At 47.6% G+C, this 18,891-nt stretch overlaps 2 protein-coding genes across 2 annotated transcripts; both read left to right on the top strand.

Annotated features, from left to right (window-relative positions):
* The first annotated feature begins 356 nt into the window (after positions 1-356).
* Paqr7 (progestin and adipoQ receptor family member 7) lies at positions 357-2,515 on the top strand. Its single transcript, XM_042688561.1, has one exon. The coding sequence runs from the start codon at positions 409-411 to the stop codon at positions 1,444-1,446; it is 1,038 nt and encodes a 345-aa protein (XP_042544495.1). The 5' UTR covers positions 357-408; the 3' UTR covers positions 1,447-2,515.
* Positions 2,516-4,635: 2,120 nt separating this feature from the next.
* On the top strand, positions 4,636-18,246 carry LOC122115210 (aurora kinase A and ninein interacting protein). Its single transcript, XM_042688555.1, has 3 exons — positions 4,636-4,784; positions 15,381-15,516; positions 17,200-18,246. The coding sequence occupies exons 1-3, from the start codon at positions 4,707-4,709 to the stop codon at positions 18,075-18,077; spliced, it is 1,092 nt and encodes a 363-aa protein (XP_042544489.1). The 5' UTR covers positions 4,636-4,706; the 3' UTR covers positions 18,078-18,246.
* The last annotated feature ends 645 nt before the right edge of the window (positions 18,247-18,891 follow it).

Genomic DNA, 18,891 nt, shown 5'->3' with positions numbered 1-18,891 from the left:
CTACCGCTGAGCCACCTTCCCAGCCTTGTTGTTTTGTTTTTCTTGTGCTGGTACTGGGTCTTGAATTCTGGGTCTGGGTGCTGTCTCTTAGATTTTTCTGCTCAAGGCTGGCATTCTACCACCTGAGCCACAGCTCCACTGGAGCTTTTCGATGGTTCATTGGAGATAAGAATCTTCACAACCACCCAAGCTGGCTTTGAACCCTGTTTGTCAGATCTTAGCCGCCGTGGTAGCTAGGAATAAGTCTTCTTGCTCGCATGAGGGGGAGCTGAGCTCTTCCTTCCTCAAACCTGAGGACTGAGATGTTGGGAGGAGGGAGGAAGACCTGGGCTGGAGGGGGCTAGGTTGGGGTAGGTGCACCTGACTTCGTTCTGGTCTCTCTTCCAGCTCCTTCCCCAAGTCTCAGCCATGGCCATGGCGGTAGCCCAGAGGTTCAGCCACCTGCTGTCCAATCTGTGGCACGTTGGCCAGGGGCCTGTGCAGCCAGAGCCCGTGTTCACGGTGGGCCGTGCCGAGGTGCCACCCCTCTTCTGGAAGCCCTACATCTACGCGGGGTACCGGCCTCTGCACCAGACCTGGCGCTTCTACTTCCGCACGCTCTTCCAGCAGCACAACGAGGCGGTGAACGTGTGGACGCACCTGCTGGCTGCGCTGGCGCTGCTGCTGCGGCTGGCCATGTTGGTGGGCACGGTGGACTTCCAGGAGGACCCGCACGCCTTGCCACTCTTCATCATCGTCCTGGCTTCCTTCACCTACCTCTCCTTCAGCGCCCTGGCACACCTCCTGCAGGCCAAGTCAGAGTTCTGGCACTACAGTTTCTTCTTCCTGGACTATGTGGGTGTGGCCGTGTACCAGTTTGGCAGCGCCCTGGCACACTTCTACTATGCCATTGAACCTGCCTGGCACGCCCAGGTGCAGGCCATCTTCCTGCCCACGGCTGCCTTCCTCGCCTGGCTTTCCTGTGCCGGCTCCTGCTACAACAAGTATACCCAGAAGCCAGGCGTACTGGGCCGCATGTGCCAGGAGGTGCCCTCGGCGCTGGCCTACGCGCTGGACATCAGCCCCGTGGTGCACCGCATCCTGATGTCCCCTCACCTTGACACGGACGACCCGGCTCTTCTGTACCACAAGTGCCAGGTGGTCTTCTTTCTACTGGCTGCGGCTTTCTTCTCGACCGTCATGCCTGAGCGCTGGTTCCCTGGCAGCTGCCACATGTTTGGGCAAGGCCACCAGGTGTTTCACGTCTTCTTGGTGCTGTGCACACTGGCTCAGCTGGAGGCCGTGTCGCTGGACTATGAGGCCCGGCGGTCCATCTATGAGCCTCTGCACACTCGCTGGCCCCACAACTTCTCCGGCCTCTTCCTACTCACTGTGGCTAGCAGTGTGCTCACTGCCCTCTTTCTCAGCCAGCTGGTGCGCCGCAAACTCCATCAGAAGATCAAGTGAAGGGTGGGTGACAGCTGGGGGTGGGGAGGGAAGGGAGAATGCGAGAGGGGTTGGGGTAGGCAGGGGGCCCTGGCTTAGCTCCAGATGGGAACAAGGCCTGGTCAAGTTGCTTATGTCTGGCCACGGTGACTCACTGCACACACCTCCGTTGGTAAGGTCACACTGGCTTGAGGACTGGCCAGGATCTTTTGGGCCTGCCTAGCTCCCTGACCTGGGAGAGGGAGAGATGAAGGTGTGGACCCCCATCCTCCCCCCTTGCTGGCTGCCCATCCACTGCCTCATACCACAGGGGCTGGTCAGCCTGGGTCAGGATCCTAGGGTGGGGCTTCCAGGTTGTCTAGGTGGGAGGTGAAACTTAGGCCACTATCAGATGGGAGCTGGGAGGCTCTACCACTATGACAGTTCAGGAGAGGAGAGGGAGCAGGGTCAAAGATGTGCCTGGATTGTTGACCCCCACCCTCTATTGTAAGGGAGTCCTATCCTGTGTGCACATCCTCCCGGTCACCACCCAGTGTTCCCCAATTCTCCTAGCTCTGGTCTCTGTCCCACACAGTGGTGTCAGCTTCTGCCCCATTTGCCTTGTTCCTGATGGCACCAGTCATCACTCTGTTTCCTGGCCCTCTAGTCAGTGCATCAGGGCAGGATGACAAGGGCTTTCCCGGAATGAACCATCCAAGGAAGCACCTTGGGAAGAATGCTCAATGCTGCTTGGGGCATTCGGGGTATTGGGTCCGGAAGGGTGAGTAGGAGTTTGCAGAATAGAAGGGTGTTCCAGGCAGAAAGGAAATCTTGTGCAAAAGCTCAGAGATGCAGGAGCTGTTCTGTGGGGCTGGAGCAGAGGGTGGTCTGAACTCTGAACTCCTGGATTCAATAAAGTGACTGTGATAAAAGCTCCTTTTTGCCTTTGTCTGCCCCCCACCCCCACCCTCTCTCCTGGTACTAGAGTTTGAACTCAGGGCTTCACAATTGCTTAGCTATTTGTTTAACTGGTACTCTACCCACTCAAAACAAAACAGACGAGCCACACCTCTAGCCCAGCAAGATGTTTTGTTGGTTATTTTGGAGATAAGAATCTTATGGGGCTAAGAATGTGGCTTGGTAGGTAGGTAGAGTGCTTGCCTAGCATGCACCAAGCCGTGGGTTTGATTCCTTAGTACCACACAGTGCCCAGGCCCTGAGTTCAAGCCCCAGGACTCAAACCAAAAATTATTTCGGGTTGGAGATGTGGCTCAAATGGTAGAGCATTTGACAAGCACAAGCCTAAGTTCAAATTTCAGTACTGTAAGGTCTGCTCCTGGATGGCAAGCAAAGTCTCCACCCAGTACCTATGTTACGTAGGCAACTGGCACACCTGGAAGAGGTCACCTCTGGATTCGAAGTGGCCACACCTTTCCCCGTCCCCACCCTAGATAATGCCTAGCCCAGGGTCAGACGCTCTCTTTCCCAAGTCTTTTCCCAGCTGTGTGGAGTGCCAACATGGCCTGGTGCCAGCTGGAATGATGAATAAACCTACCCCTTACCTGAATACCACGTGCGTGGTGTGTTCTTACTCAGCCGCCTCTCTTTAAGAACTTAACAAGTACCAACAAATAACCCCCCCCATTTCTTTTTCTTTTTTATTGTCAGTTGTAGGGTTTGAACTCGGTGCCCTGGCTCTGTCCCTCAGCTTTTTCACTCAAGGCGAGCACAGTGCCACTTCTGGTGTTCTGGTGGTTAATTGAACACTGATCCTCATATCTCAGGCTCCTGAGTAGTTAGGATTACAGGCATGAGCCACCAACATATGGCTTTTCATTCTTCCCTTTCTTTCTCTTTCTTTCCTTCCTTCCCTCCCTTCCTCCCTCCGTCTCTCCCTTTCTTTCTCTCTATCTCTCTCTCTTTTTTTTCCAGTCCTGGGACTTAAGCTCATGGCCTAGGCACTGTCCCTGAGTCTCTGTGCTTAAGGCTAGCACTCTACCATTTGAGCCACAACACCACTTCCGGCCTTTTCTGTGTATGTGGTACTGAGGAATGGAACCCAGGGCTTTGTGCATGCTAGGCAAGCACTCTACCACTAAGCCACATTCCCAGCCTTTTTCTTTTAATATTCTTTTGTTTTTGTTTTTTTTTTTGTTGGTCGTGGGGCTTGAACTCTGGGCCTGGGCGCTGTCCCTCAGCTCTTCAGCTCAAGGCGAGCGCTCTACCACTTGAGCTACAGCGCCATTTCCGGTTTTCTGGTGGTTTATTGGAGATAGGAGTCTCACGGTCTCTCCTGCCCGGGCTGGCTTTGAACCGCGATCCTCAGATCTCAGCCTCCTTAGTAGCTAGGATTACAGGCGTGAGCCACCAGTGCCCGGCTCTTTTAATATTCTTTAAAAACAAAAACTCCAACCTCTAAGTGAATAGTATTTCTCCACATCCTATTCTAGGATGTGTCTCAGTGGGACACCAGCATTTTGTATTTGAAGTGCCTTCAAAATTTGTAGAAGCTTCACAAATGTTACCTCATTTGATCCTCTAAAATCCAAGGTTACATAATAATTGCTGGGAGGTTTTTGTTTCCGTGCTGGGGGTGGAGCCCAGAGCCTGGCGCGTGCGGAAGACGGGTTTGTGAATCGGTTTTTCTTTCTTTTTTTGTGGTCGCGGGTCTCGAACTCGGGCCTGGGCGCTGTCCCTGCGCTCTCCAGCGCAAGGCGAGCGCCACCTCCGGCCTTCCCGCGGTTCATTGGGGATCAGAGCCTCCCGGACTCTGCTGCCCGGGCTGGCTTTGATCTCAGCCTCGGAGCAGCTGGGCCACTCAGCCGTGAGCCCCGGCGCCCGGCTCGAATCCGAGGTTTGATTTCGTGTCACTACTCCCGGAGTGTGGAGCGCCCGGCTCTGGAAGGGGCATCCCTGGCCCTGGTCCACTGTCTCCCAGGGGGATGGTGGCGAGGAATCACTGAGGGCAGAGCAAAGCCCTGGGCAACTCAGCGAAACCAAAAGGAGGCTCCTGGCCCGTCCGGGAGAACCATTCACAAAGCAGGGCGTCCAGAACCCGTCCTAGAGCCGGTCCACCCCGGAGACGCCAACGGCGCGTGCGCCAAGGCTCGCCGCCGGCGGCTCGGACGCAGGGGGCAGGGCCTTGCCAGAGGCGGCGCTTACGTCACGACGCCAGCGACGTGCTCCCACCTCCCGCGTTGGCGCCAAATCCAAACTCTGCCGGCTCCGGCTCTGGCGGTTCTTGTGGCGTCCGCAGCCCGTGGGCCGCAGCCCGTGGGCCGCAGCCGGTCTCCTCAGCCGCCATGAGGCGGAGAGGCCCGGAGGAAGAGGCCTGCGGCGTGTGGCTGGACGCGGCGGCGCTGAAGAGGCGGAAAGCGCCGGTGAGCGGGACGGCGTCGAGGGGCTGGAGGAGGGAGGAGTTTGGGGGGCATCTGGGGGTGACGGAAGTAGATGTCCGTAACAGTTTTGGGGCGCACGGACGACGGGGGCGGCTGCGCGGGGGTCGGGGAGGCTGGAGCAAGCCGCGGCGAACGCAGCCCCGCCGGGGGAGGGCCGTGCTACGTACAAGTGGGGCCCCTCTCCCCTCCTCCTTCCCTCCCCCTCCCCCCTCCCCTCCCCTTCTCCCTCTCCCTTCTCCTCTCCCCTCCCCCTCCCCTCTCCCCTCCCCCTCCCCCTCCCCTCTCCCCTCCCCCTCCCCCTCCCCTCTTCCCTTCCCCTCTCCCTTTCCCCTCGCCCTTCCCCCTTCCCCTCTCCTCTCCCCTCCCCCTTCTCCTCTCCCCTCCCCCTTCCCCTCTCCCTTTCCCCTCTCCCCTCCCCCTTCCCCTCTTCCCTCCCCCTTCTCTCCCCTCCCCAGTGGGTCGTGGGGCTTGACCTCTGGGCCTGGGCACTTCCGCTCTACCACTTGAGCCCTACCACTTCCGGTTTTCTGGTGGTTCATTGGAGATAAGAGTCTCACGGTCTTTCCTGCCCGGGCTGGCTTTGAACCTCGATCCTCAGATCTCAGCCTCCCGAGTAGCTAGGATTACAGGTGTGAGCCACCGATGCCCGTCTTCATTTATTTTCTTTCCTTCTCTGTACTGGGGATGGAACTCAGGACCTCCAAGCTTGACGTGCAAGTACATCCTTTGTTGATTTTTTAGTTTGTCTTTCAGATAGTGTCTTGTGCTTTGTCCTGGCTGGCTTTGTACTACTATCTTTCTACTTCTGCTCCGCAGGTACCTGGGATTATAGATGTGTTCTACCACACCCAGCTTACTTTTGAGATAGAATCCCCTCTCCCCCCTGTCCTGGGGCTTGAACCCAGGGACTGGGCACTGTCCCTGACCTTTTGCTCAAGGCTAGCACTCTACCACTTGAGCCACAGCACCACTTTGGCTTTTCTGCTTATATGGTACTGAGGAATGGAACCCAGGGCTTCATGCATGTTAGGCAAGAACTCTACCACTGAGCCACATCCCCAGACCCTCTTCCTAACTTTTGTGTGGGCTGGCCTCCAGCTATGATCCTCCTGTTTCTACTTCCCAAATAGCTGGGGTTACAGGCCTATTCACTCCATTATGCCAGATTTATGGCTCAATTTATATGTTTTCATAGAGTGGCTTTACTCTTGTTGTATTACATCATGTAGAATAGTACTCATTACATGAAATAATATTGTCAGCATAGGCTGCCCTAACAAAATGCCATAGACTGGATGGCGTAATAGTTTGTTTTCTCACAGTTCTAAAGGATGGACGTCACATTAGGGTGCCATCATGGTCCTGTCTGGCAGAGGCTTTCTTCTCTCGGTGCTTAGGTGCCTGACTGTATGTGCATGTGTGGGAAGAGACATCAAACTCTTTGGTGTTTTCTGTGGTTGTTGTTTTGTTTTTAATTGGTATTGGATTTGAACTCAGTCACGCACTTGATAGACAGAGGCATCCTGGCACTTGACGCATAGTCCCCACCTCTCAGCCCATTTTAACTGTGCTCATAGTTAAAGTGAATCACCAGACACTTCTTAAGGCGATGAGCTTCCTCTGGCCACCCATTTGTTCTCGTATTTTTTAGACTTCAGTGAACCTGACTGTGCTTCACTCTGCTCCAGCCATCCTGGCTGTGAGAGAAGCAACCCTCTGCTTGGGACTTTGTACCACAAGGCTTAAAATGCCTGGGGTTTAGTCAGTTACATGCTCTAGTCTTTCCTTTGTTCAGATACCCTCTTATTAATACCTTTCCCTTAACCACCATAAAATGATCATTCCCTTATCCTACACTCCATATTCCATCACTCTTTTCCTCCTCCCTTTTTTTTGGCATCACTACTTTTTTTGTGTACCAGTACTGGGGCCGGAACATAGGGCCTCTCAGTCTTTCTTAGCTGTTTTTCTTGAAACTAGCACTTTACCACTTGAGCCATATCTCCACTTCTAGCTTTTTTTGGTGACTAACTGGACATATGGATCTTATGCTCTTTTCATGTGTGGGCTGGCTTCGAACCGTGATCCTCAGATCTCAGCCTCTTGAGTAGTCAGGATTACAAGTGTGAGCCACTAGTGCCTGACATCTCGCTTTACATAGCACTTGTCACACCTCTGACGTATTGTGTATATGAATTTCCTATTCACTTGTTTTCCTCCTACTAGAATGCAAGTTCTACCAGGCAGTCCTTCAGATAGTATGAATATTGAGTGAGCAAGTAAATAAATGAGAGAGCTAATTCACCTGGGCTGAACTTTCTTTTTTTTTTTTTTGGGTCAGGTCGTGAGGCCTGAACTCTGGGCCTGGGCGATGTCCCTCAGCTCTTCAGCTCAAGGCTAGCGCCCTACCACTGAGCCACAGCGCCACTTCCGGCTTTTTTGCTTATGTGGTGCTGAAGAATCGAACCCAGGGCCTCTGGCTTGCAATGCAAGCACTCTACCACTGAGCCACCTTCCCAGCCCCTGGGCTGAACTTTCTTGTCTGAGTTGTAAGTGTTTATTCTTTCTCACTTTGGTGAGAGGGCAAGTAGGAGGATTTTAAGCTTCACAGTGTAAATTTGGCTGTTTAAAACGTGTGCTGGGTTAGGGCTGGGAAGGTGGCTCAGTGGTAGAGTGCTTGCTTTGCATGCATGAGGCCCTGGGTTCGATTCCTCAGCACCACATAAGCAGAAAAAGCCGGAAGTGGCACTGTGGCTCCAGTGGTAGAGCGCTAGGCTTGAGCTGACGAGCTGAGGGACAGCGCCCAACCCCAGAATCTTTAAAAAAAAAAAAGTGTGCTTAACATCTCCTTTCTGATAAATATTGAAAAGGAGAAATTTTATTGAAACTGCAGTGAAAATAAGGAAGTCTGAAGTAGTAGCCCTGTTAGGGTCTGTACTGTAAGACTGGTAAGGGGTTCCGACATAAATTAACAAATATTTATCAGTATTGTAGTGATTTCTTACAGTTGTAGTGACTTCTTACAGTTGTATGTGCCTGGGAAGCCATTTTAATTATCAACTGGACTTTCCTATATCAGAAACAGGGGTCAGTCACCACTGAAATGATTCCTAGTCCACCAGCCCCACACTCCCAGTCCTCTATATGGTCAGTCCCGGTAGAGGCTGATGCACTGCTCCCTCATGAGCACTTCCTGAGTGGCAGCCTGTTTGACCAGCTCCACTGGCCCTCATACTGTTACCAAGTATGCAGATATGAGACTGTCTCAGTCACTGTGTGACCTCTTGGAACTAATGTCGGCTTGCGTTAAACCCACCAACGAAAACTTCCCAAGGAGCTGAGTGCTGGTGGCTCACGCCTGTAATCCTAGCTACTCAGGAAGCTGAGATCTGAGGATGGTGGTTCAAAGCCAGCCTGGGTAGAAAAGTCCATGAGAATTACCTCCAGTTAACCAGCAAAAAAACCCCCCAGAAATGAAGCTAAAATAGAGTGCTAGCCTTGAACAAAGAGCTCAGGGGCAGGGCCCAGGCTCTGAGTTGAAGCCCCATGTATGATCAAACAAACAAACAAACAAACAAAAAACAACTCCCCAAGGGAAACCTGTTTAGATGGCACCCTGAACCCACTATAAAGGAATTGGCCTTTAGGTCTCTCCCTGTCTTTCCTGTGCTCACTGTCCCCTTTCTTCCCCCCTACCCACTGTGTGTGTGTACATGTGTACGTATGTATACATCAAAAAAAAGACTACACATATGTCAATTTTTTGTTTGTTTTAGTTGGTTCTGGGGCTTGAACTCCGGGCCTGGACACTGTCCCTCAGCTCTTCGGCTCAAGGGGAGCACTCTACCACTTGAGCCACGGCATCACTTCTGGTTTTCTGGGGGTTAATTGGAGATAAGAGTCTCATGGACTTTTCTGTCCAGGCTGACTTTGAACCACGATCCTTAGACCTCAGCCTCCTGAGTAGCTAGGACTACAGGCATGAGCCACTGGGACCCGGCTCAGTTCTTATCCCTTCAAAAGATGGAGCCTGCCTTTGTAGTAAAACTAACACAAACTTATAGCTAAATTATCAGAAGTGATAAGTGAGGGACCAACTGAATTCAAGTTGTACAGGCAGGTTAGAATAATCTCATAGCTGAGGATTATGTATATGATCCTGATCTGTTTTGATAAGTGTAGCAAAGCATAGGAATGAATATTTTCAAGGTGAACTTAATAGTCAAACAACAAATTGTCACTTTCTGTAATCATCACAAGGAAACCTTGTGATAGCGAGAATAGCAGGGACTTTTTCCTTTCACCATTGTGAAAAAAGAAAATCAAAAAGCATGCATATGATAGGTCAAAGAATCAGTCTTGGGACACTGGTGGCTCACGCCTGTAATCCTAGCTACATCTGAAGATCGTGGTTCAAAGGCAGTCTGGGCAGGAAAGTCCGTGAGACTCTTCAGTCAACCCCTAGAAAACCAGAAGGGGCTTAAGTGGTAGAGCAGTTGCTTTGAGCGGAAGAGCTGAGGGACAGTGCCCAGGCCCCGAGTTCAAGCCCCACAACTGATCTAAATAAATAAATAAATAAATATCAGTTTTTATTGCAAATTAGGTTCTTAGGGCATTCTGTGTGTGGGTGTGTGTGTTTGTTTGTTTGTGTTTGCACGTGTTCTGGTTCTGGGGCTTGAACTGAGGGTCTGGGCACTGTCTCTGAGCTTGTTTTGCTCAAGGCTAGTGCTCCACTACTTGAGCCACTTGTGGCTTTTATTTTATTTTTTTGAGCAGTTTTTTGGAGATGAGTCTCACATACTACTGCCTGGGCTGGCACTGGACTGTGATCTTCAGATCTCAACCTCCTGACTAGCTAGCATTACAGGAGTGAGCCACTGGTGCTCAGCTCTCTAGGCATCTTACTAAGAATTAAGAATTATTAATGATTAACAAGAATTGTTAATTCCACAGTTAATGCTTATCAAGTGGTTTGGTCCTGCAGGAACTTTATGCCTACTAGGCAGGTTTTCTTATATTGTACAAAGTACACATTAAGGCTGTCTTTGAGTGTGTATAATCAGCCAAAGGACTTGGTACCTGAGTTCTCCATTCCAGGTGACCTGTCTAACTAAGTCTTTAACATTCCACTGAGGTAAATGCCTGTCCCTAAAGACCTGGGCATGCTCAGCTATCCCCAGGACTATATTGTTGTCTGGCATTACCCTGATGTCTTCTAAGGAAGAAACTTGTTTCTACTCCAGCCATTTATGGCCAGATTGATAAAAAGTTTTCAATTGTTTTGTGAATTGAGGTCTGTTTCTGATTACTGTAGTTATCTGAAGCTCCCTTATAGGACTTAGCATATGTGAAACAAGCAATCGATTTCTTAATAGATTTCTTAATAGCCATCAGTTTCTCCCTGAAGTGGTGGTAGACTTTACCAGGGCAGAAAGAATGTTTCACTCACTCTATTCCAATACCCAGCATAAAGGTGCTAAACTATTATTCACATTATTTCACATATTTAGGATATGTTCCTTTTAAAGAGCCATGTGTGAATTCTGGCTTTCTCTTAACATTTTGGCTAGGTTCAAGAGAGCAAGACAGAAGGGCGTGGCATTCTAGTTTTGGATGTCATGGATTGCTTCTAGCAAGTGTTATTGGTTAAGGTAGTCAAGGAGTACTTCCCAGTTTAAGGAAAGGAAATTGGACCTCTCTACTTGATGGGAAAAGTCCTACTGCAAGGAGGACATGTGGAATGCAAGTTCTTGTATTATCTACCTTTGAAGAAGGTAGTTATGACTGCTTATACTTCTAATTTGGAAACTTTTGGCCATTAGCTTAAGTATATATTGTCCCCCTCCAGCCTTTTCCTTTCTTTTTTTGAGACTATGATTAAGAATACCTCATATCCCACAGATTAAGACTTTAATCTTTTTTGGTTTTCTTATTTTGGATAGTTTGTTACTGTGTCTAAACTGTCAATAAACCTAACTAGTGAAATTCCCCCTTTAGAAATTTTCCTTATTTTACTAATTTCTCTTTAAATTCTTAAGCATAGACAAAATTTTAAGTTAACTGTTAAAGTTGTCTGCCAACTCTGTTGCCTCTGACATCTCTGTTTCCATTAACTGGTCCTTCTGCTGTAATTATAGTTGTTTCTTCACAGCTAGTAATTTGGTACATGCTAGGAATGTTACATTTCTATATTTGGGTTTGTTGCCTTTAGTAATGAAGTTTGTTTTGGCAAGTGCTACTCAGTTTGGTATTTTCAAAATTGCTTTTAAGCTTTGTTAAAGCAGCTTTGAAATTTGTTTTTGCCCTAGAGTTAGTTTAGGTCTGTCACTAAAGGATGTTTCTTTTGAGCATTTCTGGTGCTCACCATTTCTCCACTCCGGGTAGCAGGAACTTGGCTTTGTACAAGCTCTGGAAGTTGTTCAGTTTGCAATTTTTATTTATTCTGCCTGGCCTGTAGAATTCTGGGAAACACATATGTAACTCTGTATTCAGCAATGGACTGAAAGGCTCTCTGCAGATTTCTGGAGGTCTCTGAGCTGTAAGTCCCAGCCACCTCAGCTTCCCCAGATGCAATATCCGTCTACTCAGTTCCTAAAGAAGTGCTCTGCTTGGTTGTATAGTATGATCTGGAAAGTGCTTGGATGCAGAGTTAGGATGTCACAGCTCATCTTGTTTACTTGCTTGTTGGGGCTCACAGGTCTGTAATGTCTGTTACCCACTGTTTCAAAATATTTATTTGGTGCAAGTCATAGGAAAGGTTGTAAGGAAAAGAGGACACTTTGAATTGACTATAAGCAGATCATCTCTAGAGTGAGATTTCTTTTTTATTATTACTTATCTAAAGAAACTTGTTTTGTTTTTGCTAGTCATGGGCCTTGAACAAGGGCCTGGGTATTGTCCCTGAGCTTCTTTGTGCTCAAGGCTAGAGCTCTACCACTTGAGCCACAATGCTACTTGCTACTTCCACCTTAGTAGTTTATTGGAGATCAGAGTATGGACTTTCCAGGCTGGGAGGTGGCTCACTGCTAGAGTGCTTGCCTTGCATGCATGAGGCCCTGTGTTTGATTCTTTAGCACCACACAAGCAGAAAAAAAAAGCTGGAAGTGGCCCTGTTGCTCAAGTGGTAAAGTGTTAGCCTTGAGCTGAAGAGCTGAGGGATAGCATTCAGGCCCAGAGTTCAGGCCCAATGATTGACCAAAAAAAAAAAAAGAGTATGGACTTTACTGCCTGGACAGGATCCTTAGATCTCCGCCTCCTAAGTAGCTAGGATTATAGGTATGAACCACCAGTGCCACCTTTAAAAAAAAAAAATTGTGCCAATCCCCCACTTCTGGCTTTTTGGTTGTTATTTGGAGATAAGAGTCTCATAGACTATCCTTTTTGGGCAGTATTTGAACCATAATCCTCAAATCTCAGCCTCCTTAGTAGCTAGCATTCGAGGTGTGTGTTATGGCACCTGGCTTGAGACTTCATTTTCAATGTATTTTTAATCCAGTTTTCTAGTTGTATGTGATATAAGGGAAAGTTCCATACTAGTTGATTTATTAATTTTATAGCTGAGATTTCCTTCCTTTTGTTAACCATTTAAAGTACTTTTTTTTTTTTTTTTGTCATGAGGCTTGAATTCAGGGTCTAGGCATTGACCCTGAGCTCTTTTGCTGAAGGCTAGTGCTCTGCCACTTTTGAGCTACAGTGCCACTTCTGCTTTTCTGGTGATTAATTGGAGTTAAGAGTGTCATGGGAACTAGGTGCTATGGCTCACACCTGTAATCCTAGCTACTCAGGAGGCTGAGATCTGAGGATTGCAGTTCAAAGCCAACCTGGGCAGGAAAGTCTGTGAAACTCTTATCTCCAGAAAACCGGAAGTGGCGCTGTGGCTTAAGTGGTGGAGTGCTTGCCTTTGAGCTAAATTGCTCAGGGACAGTTCCCAAGCCCAGACTGACCAAAAAAAAAAAAGTGTCATGGGACTTCTCTGCCTTGGCTGAATTTGGACTGGCTTCGAACTTAATCCTCAGACCTCAGCCTCCTGAGTAACTAGGATTACAAGCATGAGCCACTGCTTTAAGCCACTGGGTTTAAAGTACAATTTCATTTCCAAATATGAAAGTGAAGTAAAGTCACCTGTGACGTAGAACTAATATGTTACTAATAACAAGTTACTTAAAATTTATGCAGCTTAACTTTGATCCTTGTGCCTTGCTAGAGAAGAATATTAAAGCAAGACATAATGAAAATAAGTTTATGAAAGTAAGAGAACATGATAAGAGAGCCTTGGGCTTATTTTTCTTGTTTTGTTGGCTGCAGGGCTTGAACTCCTTCCTGGATACTGTCCCAGAGCTCTTTTTGCTCAAAGATAATGTTCTACCACTTTGAGTCACAGCACCACTTCCAGTTTTCTAGTGGTTAGTTGGAGATAAGAGTCTCACAGACTTTCCTGCCCAAGCTGGCTTTGAACCACAATTCTCAGATCTCAGCCTTTCCCTAGTTGCCAGGAGAGCCGGCACGAACCCCTAGTGCCTGGCTAAGCTGGGATTTCTAACAGTTCTAGGTCAGGTGTGGACAGTCCTTTGATGGGAAGTCTAGATGGATAGGTTGTCTGACTAGTGTAGCTTATATAACAAATGTACATCAGTGCATGCTTCAGATTCCCCATGGACCCTGAATAGTTTGGAACAGAGGTCCCAGGCATCAAAGGCCCAAGAAGTTCACTTGTAGGATCATTGTTTCTGCCTTCTGCACCCATGTACTGGAGAGGGGCCTCTGATTGGCAGATCAACTCCCTGTTTATTAGGATTTGGCAACAGCTCATCTTAGCACAAAAAAACCCTCAGCAGTGTGTGTATATGTTTGTCAGCATTGAGGCTTGAACTCAGGACCTGGGCACTGTCCCTGAGCTCTTTTTGCTTAAGGCTGATGTTCTACCACTTGAACTGTTTCCACTTTTGGGTAGCTAATTGGAGAAAAGAATCTCACTAAACTGGGTACCAGGGGGCTCACACCTATAATCCTAGCTACTCAGGAAGCTAAGATCTGAGGATGTGGTTCAAAGAGAGCTGGGACCAGGAAGTCCATGAAACTCCAGATGTGGAGTTGTGGCTCAAGTGGTAGAGAGCTCATCCTGAGAGAAAAAAATTAGGGACAGGGCTCGGGCCCTGGGTTTAAGCCCTAGGACCTGCACAAAACAAACAAAAGAAGTTTCATGGACTTTCTTGTCTGGTCCAGTTTTGAACCACAATCCTCAGATCTCAGACCTAGGATTATAGCTAGGATTATAGGCATGAGCCACCAGTGCCTAGCTTATCAATATCTTTATTAGCACTTTATTCTACCCTAGGAGAGGTAATACATTTGGGATGAGACAGCGATTAAGCAACTTGCATACAACTAATGAAAGAATTGTGATTAAGTTGAACACAAGCTGTGTCGGTGGCACTGAGGCCACATTCTTTTTTTTTGGTCGGTTGTGGGGCTTGAACTCTGGGCCTGGGCACTGTCCCTCAGCTCTTCAGCTCAAGGCGAGTGGTCTACTGCTTGAGCTACAGCACCGCCACTTCTGGTTTTCTAGTGGTTTATTGGAGATAGGAGTCTCACAGTCTTTCCTGCCCGGACTGGCTTTGAACCGCAATCCTCAGATCTCAGCCTCCTGAGTAGCTAGGATTACAGGTGTGAGCCACCGGCGCCCAGCTTGAAGCCAAATCCTTTTTTTTTTTTGTTTTGTTTGTTTTGTTTTGTTTTGGTTGGCCGTGAGGCTTGAACTCTGGGCCTGGGCACTGTCCTTGCGCTCTTCAGCTCAAGGTGAGCGATCTACCGCTTGAGCCACAGCACCACTTCGTGTTTTTGAGTGGTTTATTGGAGATAAGAGTCTCAGAGACTTTCCTGCCGGGACTGGCTTTGAACTGGGATCCTCAGATCTCAGCCTCCTGAGTAGCTAGGATTACAGGCGTGAGCCACCAGTGCCCCGCTAAGGCCACATTCTTAACCACAGTATAACCATTAAAAATGTATCACCTGTTGATGTAGGAGCCTTAAATCTAATGGAGATTGCATCATCTCTGGACCCCTTTTAAATAATGTTTTAGTCAGCTTGACTAAGTTTTTTTGGAAAGCAGGAAACTGAGCTATGGTTGAAATTTTTTGATTCCTGAGAAAAATATCAGGATGGCAGGAAGGGGGAGAGGGGAGTGGAGTCTTGGTGTACAGACTACTTACAGAGCAGGGAGCCCAGAGGTCTAAAGTGGTTCTAGTCACCGATGTTTGGCTTACTCCTCCTGTTTGGCAGCTTTGTTGTTGTTGGTGGTGGTTATGGGGCTTGAACTCAGAGCCTGGGCACTGTCCCTGAGCTCTTTTGCTCAAGGCTAGCACTCTATCACTTTGAGCCACAGCTGCACTTCCAGTGTTTGAGTGGTTAATTGGAGGTAAGAGTCTCATGGCGACTTTTCTGCCTGGGCTGGCTTCCCACAATCCTCAGATCTCAGCCACCTGAGTAGCTAGGATTACAGGTGTTGAACCACCAGCACCTGGCTTTTGGCAGCTCTTTTAATAGTAATAGGTTCTATTTTTTTTTCTCCCCCTTTTCAGACACATTTCATCAAACCAGGCAACAAAATACTAACACTCTTTCCGAGAGAGAGAAAACCTAATGTTTCTCCTACTCAGAGAATGTCTGCAGGGACTCGGCAGACCAGCATTGCTTCTTTTATCACCTTGCAGCAAGGTATGGTAATCCATTTGGGAATACTTCCTTATCCAGGAAGCAAAAGGAATGTGTTCTGGAACATGTATGAGATGCAATGAAGCTAGTATACTATGTTAAACTTGGCTGACCTGTGATATTATGAAACAAAGGAAATTATGTCTTTTTTGTTTTATTTGGTGGTAGTGGTGGTACAGGGACGTAAAATATTGTGTATTTAAAGGAAATATTTTAAAATAAAGGGTATATGTTAAAATATAAACACCTATTTGCAGATATACTTTCCTGGGGGCTGGGAAGGTGGCTCAGTGGTAGAGCGCTTGCCTTGCATGCCTGAGGCCCTGGGTTTGATTCCTCAGCACCACATAAGCAAAAAGAAAAAAAGCCGGAAGTGGCGCTGTGGCTCAAGTGGTAGAGCGCTAGCCTTGAGCTGAAGAGCTGAGGGACAGTTCCCAGGCCCAGAGTTCAGGCCCCACGACCGGACCCAAAAAACAAGACAGAACAGGGTCCATTCCATATCTGATTTACTGGGAAAGCTAGAGGTTTGTTGTTCCTTCTTCTCTCCCTCCCTCCCTTCCTTTTTTCCTTTCTTCCGGCTTCACCTTGTTGCCTGTGTACTGTCCCTTAGCTTTTTCACTCAAGGTTGGCACTCTATCACTTGAGCAATGGAAGGTCTACTTCTAGCTTTTTGGTGGTTAATTGGAGATAACAATCTCATGGACTTTTCCTGCCTGGCTGGCTTCAAACCAGGATCCTCAGATCTCAGCCTCCTGACTAGCTAGGATTATAGGTGTGAGCCACCATGCTCAGCTGTTTTCTGACTAAAATTTTCTTCCCACTAGTTACCGTAGTATCCTAATGTCTTCACTTTTGTTCCCATGAAATAAACATTGGGAAACCTATGTTCTTCATCTTGTTACCAAAATGTTTCAGAGTTAGATGGTTAAATGTGATCCTTGCGACTTTATAAAACTAGTGTGGTGCTGAGTATTTTTTTGTTTTGTTTTCTGGGGTTTGAACTTAGGGCCTTGAGCTTGCTAGGGCAAACACTTTATTACATGAGCTATACCTCTATCCAGAGCATGTTTCTTTAAGGGCATAATATTCAAGAATATTTGTCTGGATCACTAGTAGAAGCCATAGCAAAAACAAACAAAAAACACAACAAAACTGTTGTCCCTCTTGTTAACCATGGAAATAAAAACAGCTAGAAAAATAGGATGTGGCCTGATCATATGCCATATTAGACTGCTTGCTAAGCAGGTGTACTGCCTCATACTTGGCTCTATCACTTAAGTTATGCTTCTAAACCCAATTTTGCTTTAGTTATTTTTCTGATGGGGTCTTGTGTGTTTTGGCTGGGGCTGGTCTTGGACCATGGTCTACCTATGGTATCCAGGTCTGGTATATTTGTTGAGATGGGGCACCCAGTAACTTTTACCCTAGCTGGACTTAAACTCTGCATCCAGAGTAGCTGGGATTAACAGGCTTGAATCACTATACCCTGCCAAGAAATATGCTTTTTTTTGTTTTTGTTTTGTTAAAGATCATTAGTAGATTTAAAACAAGATCAGCTACAGAATTATTTCAAGAGCATAAAAGCACAAGGTGGTAGAATAGCTGGTATTGATTTCAGAGACAACTAAAATCCTGCTCAGGGCAATTTTTCTCCAGTGTAATATTTGTCCACTACTGTTTTATTAGGAATGACAAGTGGCAGTAACCGGAGAAGTGTTTCATCTCATATAAAAAGTCAGATTAATGAAGAGTCCAAGAAAGATACAATCCATCTAGACTATTTGATCCAGGGCTCAGAGGATGATTGTGTAGCACTCCCTTTGGCCACTTCAACCCCTGCTGGTCTCCAGGAACCTGGACTTTCTCCTCAGTCGGTTGAGACTCCTGGCCCCAACAGTATGGGAACTCCATTTTTGACAGTTCTGTCTTTGCCCCAATCTGAAACCCCTGTCTCTGCTGGAGAGAGTAAAGCGTCATTGGCTTTTTCCTCTGCCCAGGACTTGGAAAGTTCTTGTTTGCTAGACCTACAGGAGGGCAAGGGGGATTCTCCCCACAAACTGAAAAGGCTTCATGGATCTAAGACCAACTATCAGGGCACTAAGGGACATACCACCCCACCCGGGGGGAAATGTCATCAACCTCTGGACAAAGGAAAACGAGAAAGGAAATTGTCTGCTAAAGAAAACAGGCAAGCCTGTAAGAACCCTCAAGCTTACAGGGAATCCTTGATTGGAGAAGAAAATACAGAATCAGTGAAACAAAGTCCTTGTTCTCTGTCTGCAATTTCCCAGAAGAGTGAAAAACATGACAAGGACTCCTGGAGTCAGCTTTTCACTGAAGACTCTCAAGGCCAGAGGGTCATTGCCCACAACAGAGCTCCTTTTCAAGATGTAACCAACGCCTGGAATCAGGGTTTAGAGCAGTGTCCTGAGCAGCATCCTCACAGCCCTAAAGCTCAGTGCCAAGATGGGCCCACTCAGTTGCATCTGCAGCCCAGCTTGCTCTTTACCCAGGACTCTGAAGGTAACCAAGTTATGAGGCACCAGTTTAAAATGCTTATATGAAGGGGTTTGGTCCTAAAGGTGCCCTGAAATTGCAGGGTGCAGGAAAGTTATCTTGTAAGGTGGAGGTGTTGGGGCAGATGAGGGTTTAGGAGGAAAGTGGCTATGGGATGAAGCTGTTGTCATTATTGAGCACTTTGTGTAAATAAAGCAGGCAGTCAGTGCCACTGTTTGAGACAGTGTGGTTGGCATCATGCTTCTCCGTCAGGAAGAAGGCGGGTGATTGCCAAATGAGGCTGTGAGCACTGAGGAGAGAGGGTAGGGAACAGATCTTTCTACCCAAGAGCCTGCTGTTCAGTCTGCTCAGCGCTACCTCTGTCCTTTCAGATGCTCACTGGGGTCCTTGCTTTGCGTACGTGTGGTTCTTTTCATCTCTGGTGCTAATTTTGCTCACTCACCCCAAGCTTGGAACATTATTATTTTTGATTCCATTTTGAAAGAGAAGGCAAATCTCCAACCTAGATGTTCAGTAGGGGTCAAGAGGACATTGAGAGGGAGAATAGTGATGGTCTTATTCTTTTGTTATTTTATTTATGTGGTAACTGTACATTTCACTGTTAGGTACTTTACTTAAATATCTCTCCCTAAAAAGCCTGAGCTTTAAAACAATCTTGATATAACTGTATTATTCCTCCCCCACAGGTAGGAGGGGATCTCTTTTGTAAATCTATGAATCCAAGTTAATGTCTGCAAAGTGCCTTATGGGGTAATTAAAACATTACCAATTTTATTTTTGAAAAGGTAGCTTTTGGAGTGGAGGCATGGCTCAAGTGGTAGAGCACTTGCCTTGCAAACCCCAGTTCTGCCAAAAAAAAAA

The sequence above is a fragment of the Dipodomys spectabilis genome, unplaced genomic scaffold (assembly GCF_019054845.1).
Source record: "Dipodomys spectabilis isolate Male_0828 unplaced genomic scaffold, ASM1905484v1 ptg000118l, whole genome shotgun sequence".
NCBI lineage: Eukaryota > Metazoa > Chordata > Mammalia > Rodentia > Heteromyidae > Dipodomys > Dipodomys spectabilis.
The sequence above is the reverse complement of the archived record's forward strand: the minus strand, read 5'-3'. Positions and strand labels throughout refer to the sequence as shown.

Excerpts from the sequence above, each read along its gene's own strand:
- Paqr7 (XM_042688561.1), top strand. The coding sequence starts at position 409 with ATGGCCATGGCGGTAGCCCAGAGGTTCAGCCACCTGCTGTCCAATCTG.
- LOC122115210 (XM_042688555.1), top strand. The coding sequence starts at position 4,707 with ATGAGGCGGAGAGGCCCGGAGGAAGAGGCCTGCGGCGTGTGGCTGGAC. Across the intron at positions 4,785-15,380 it reads TGAAGAGGCGGAAAGCGCCG|ACACATTTCATCAAACCAGG; the intron begins GTGAGCGGGACG and ends CCCCCTTTTCAG. Across the intron at positions 15,517-17,199 it reads TTTTATCACCTTGCAGCAAG|GAATGACAAGTGGCAGTAAC; the intron begins GTATGGTAATCC and ends CTGTTTTATTAG.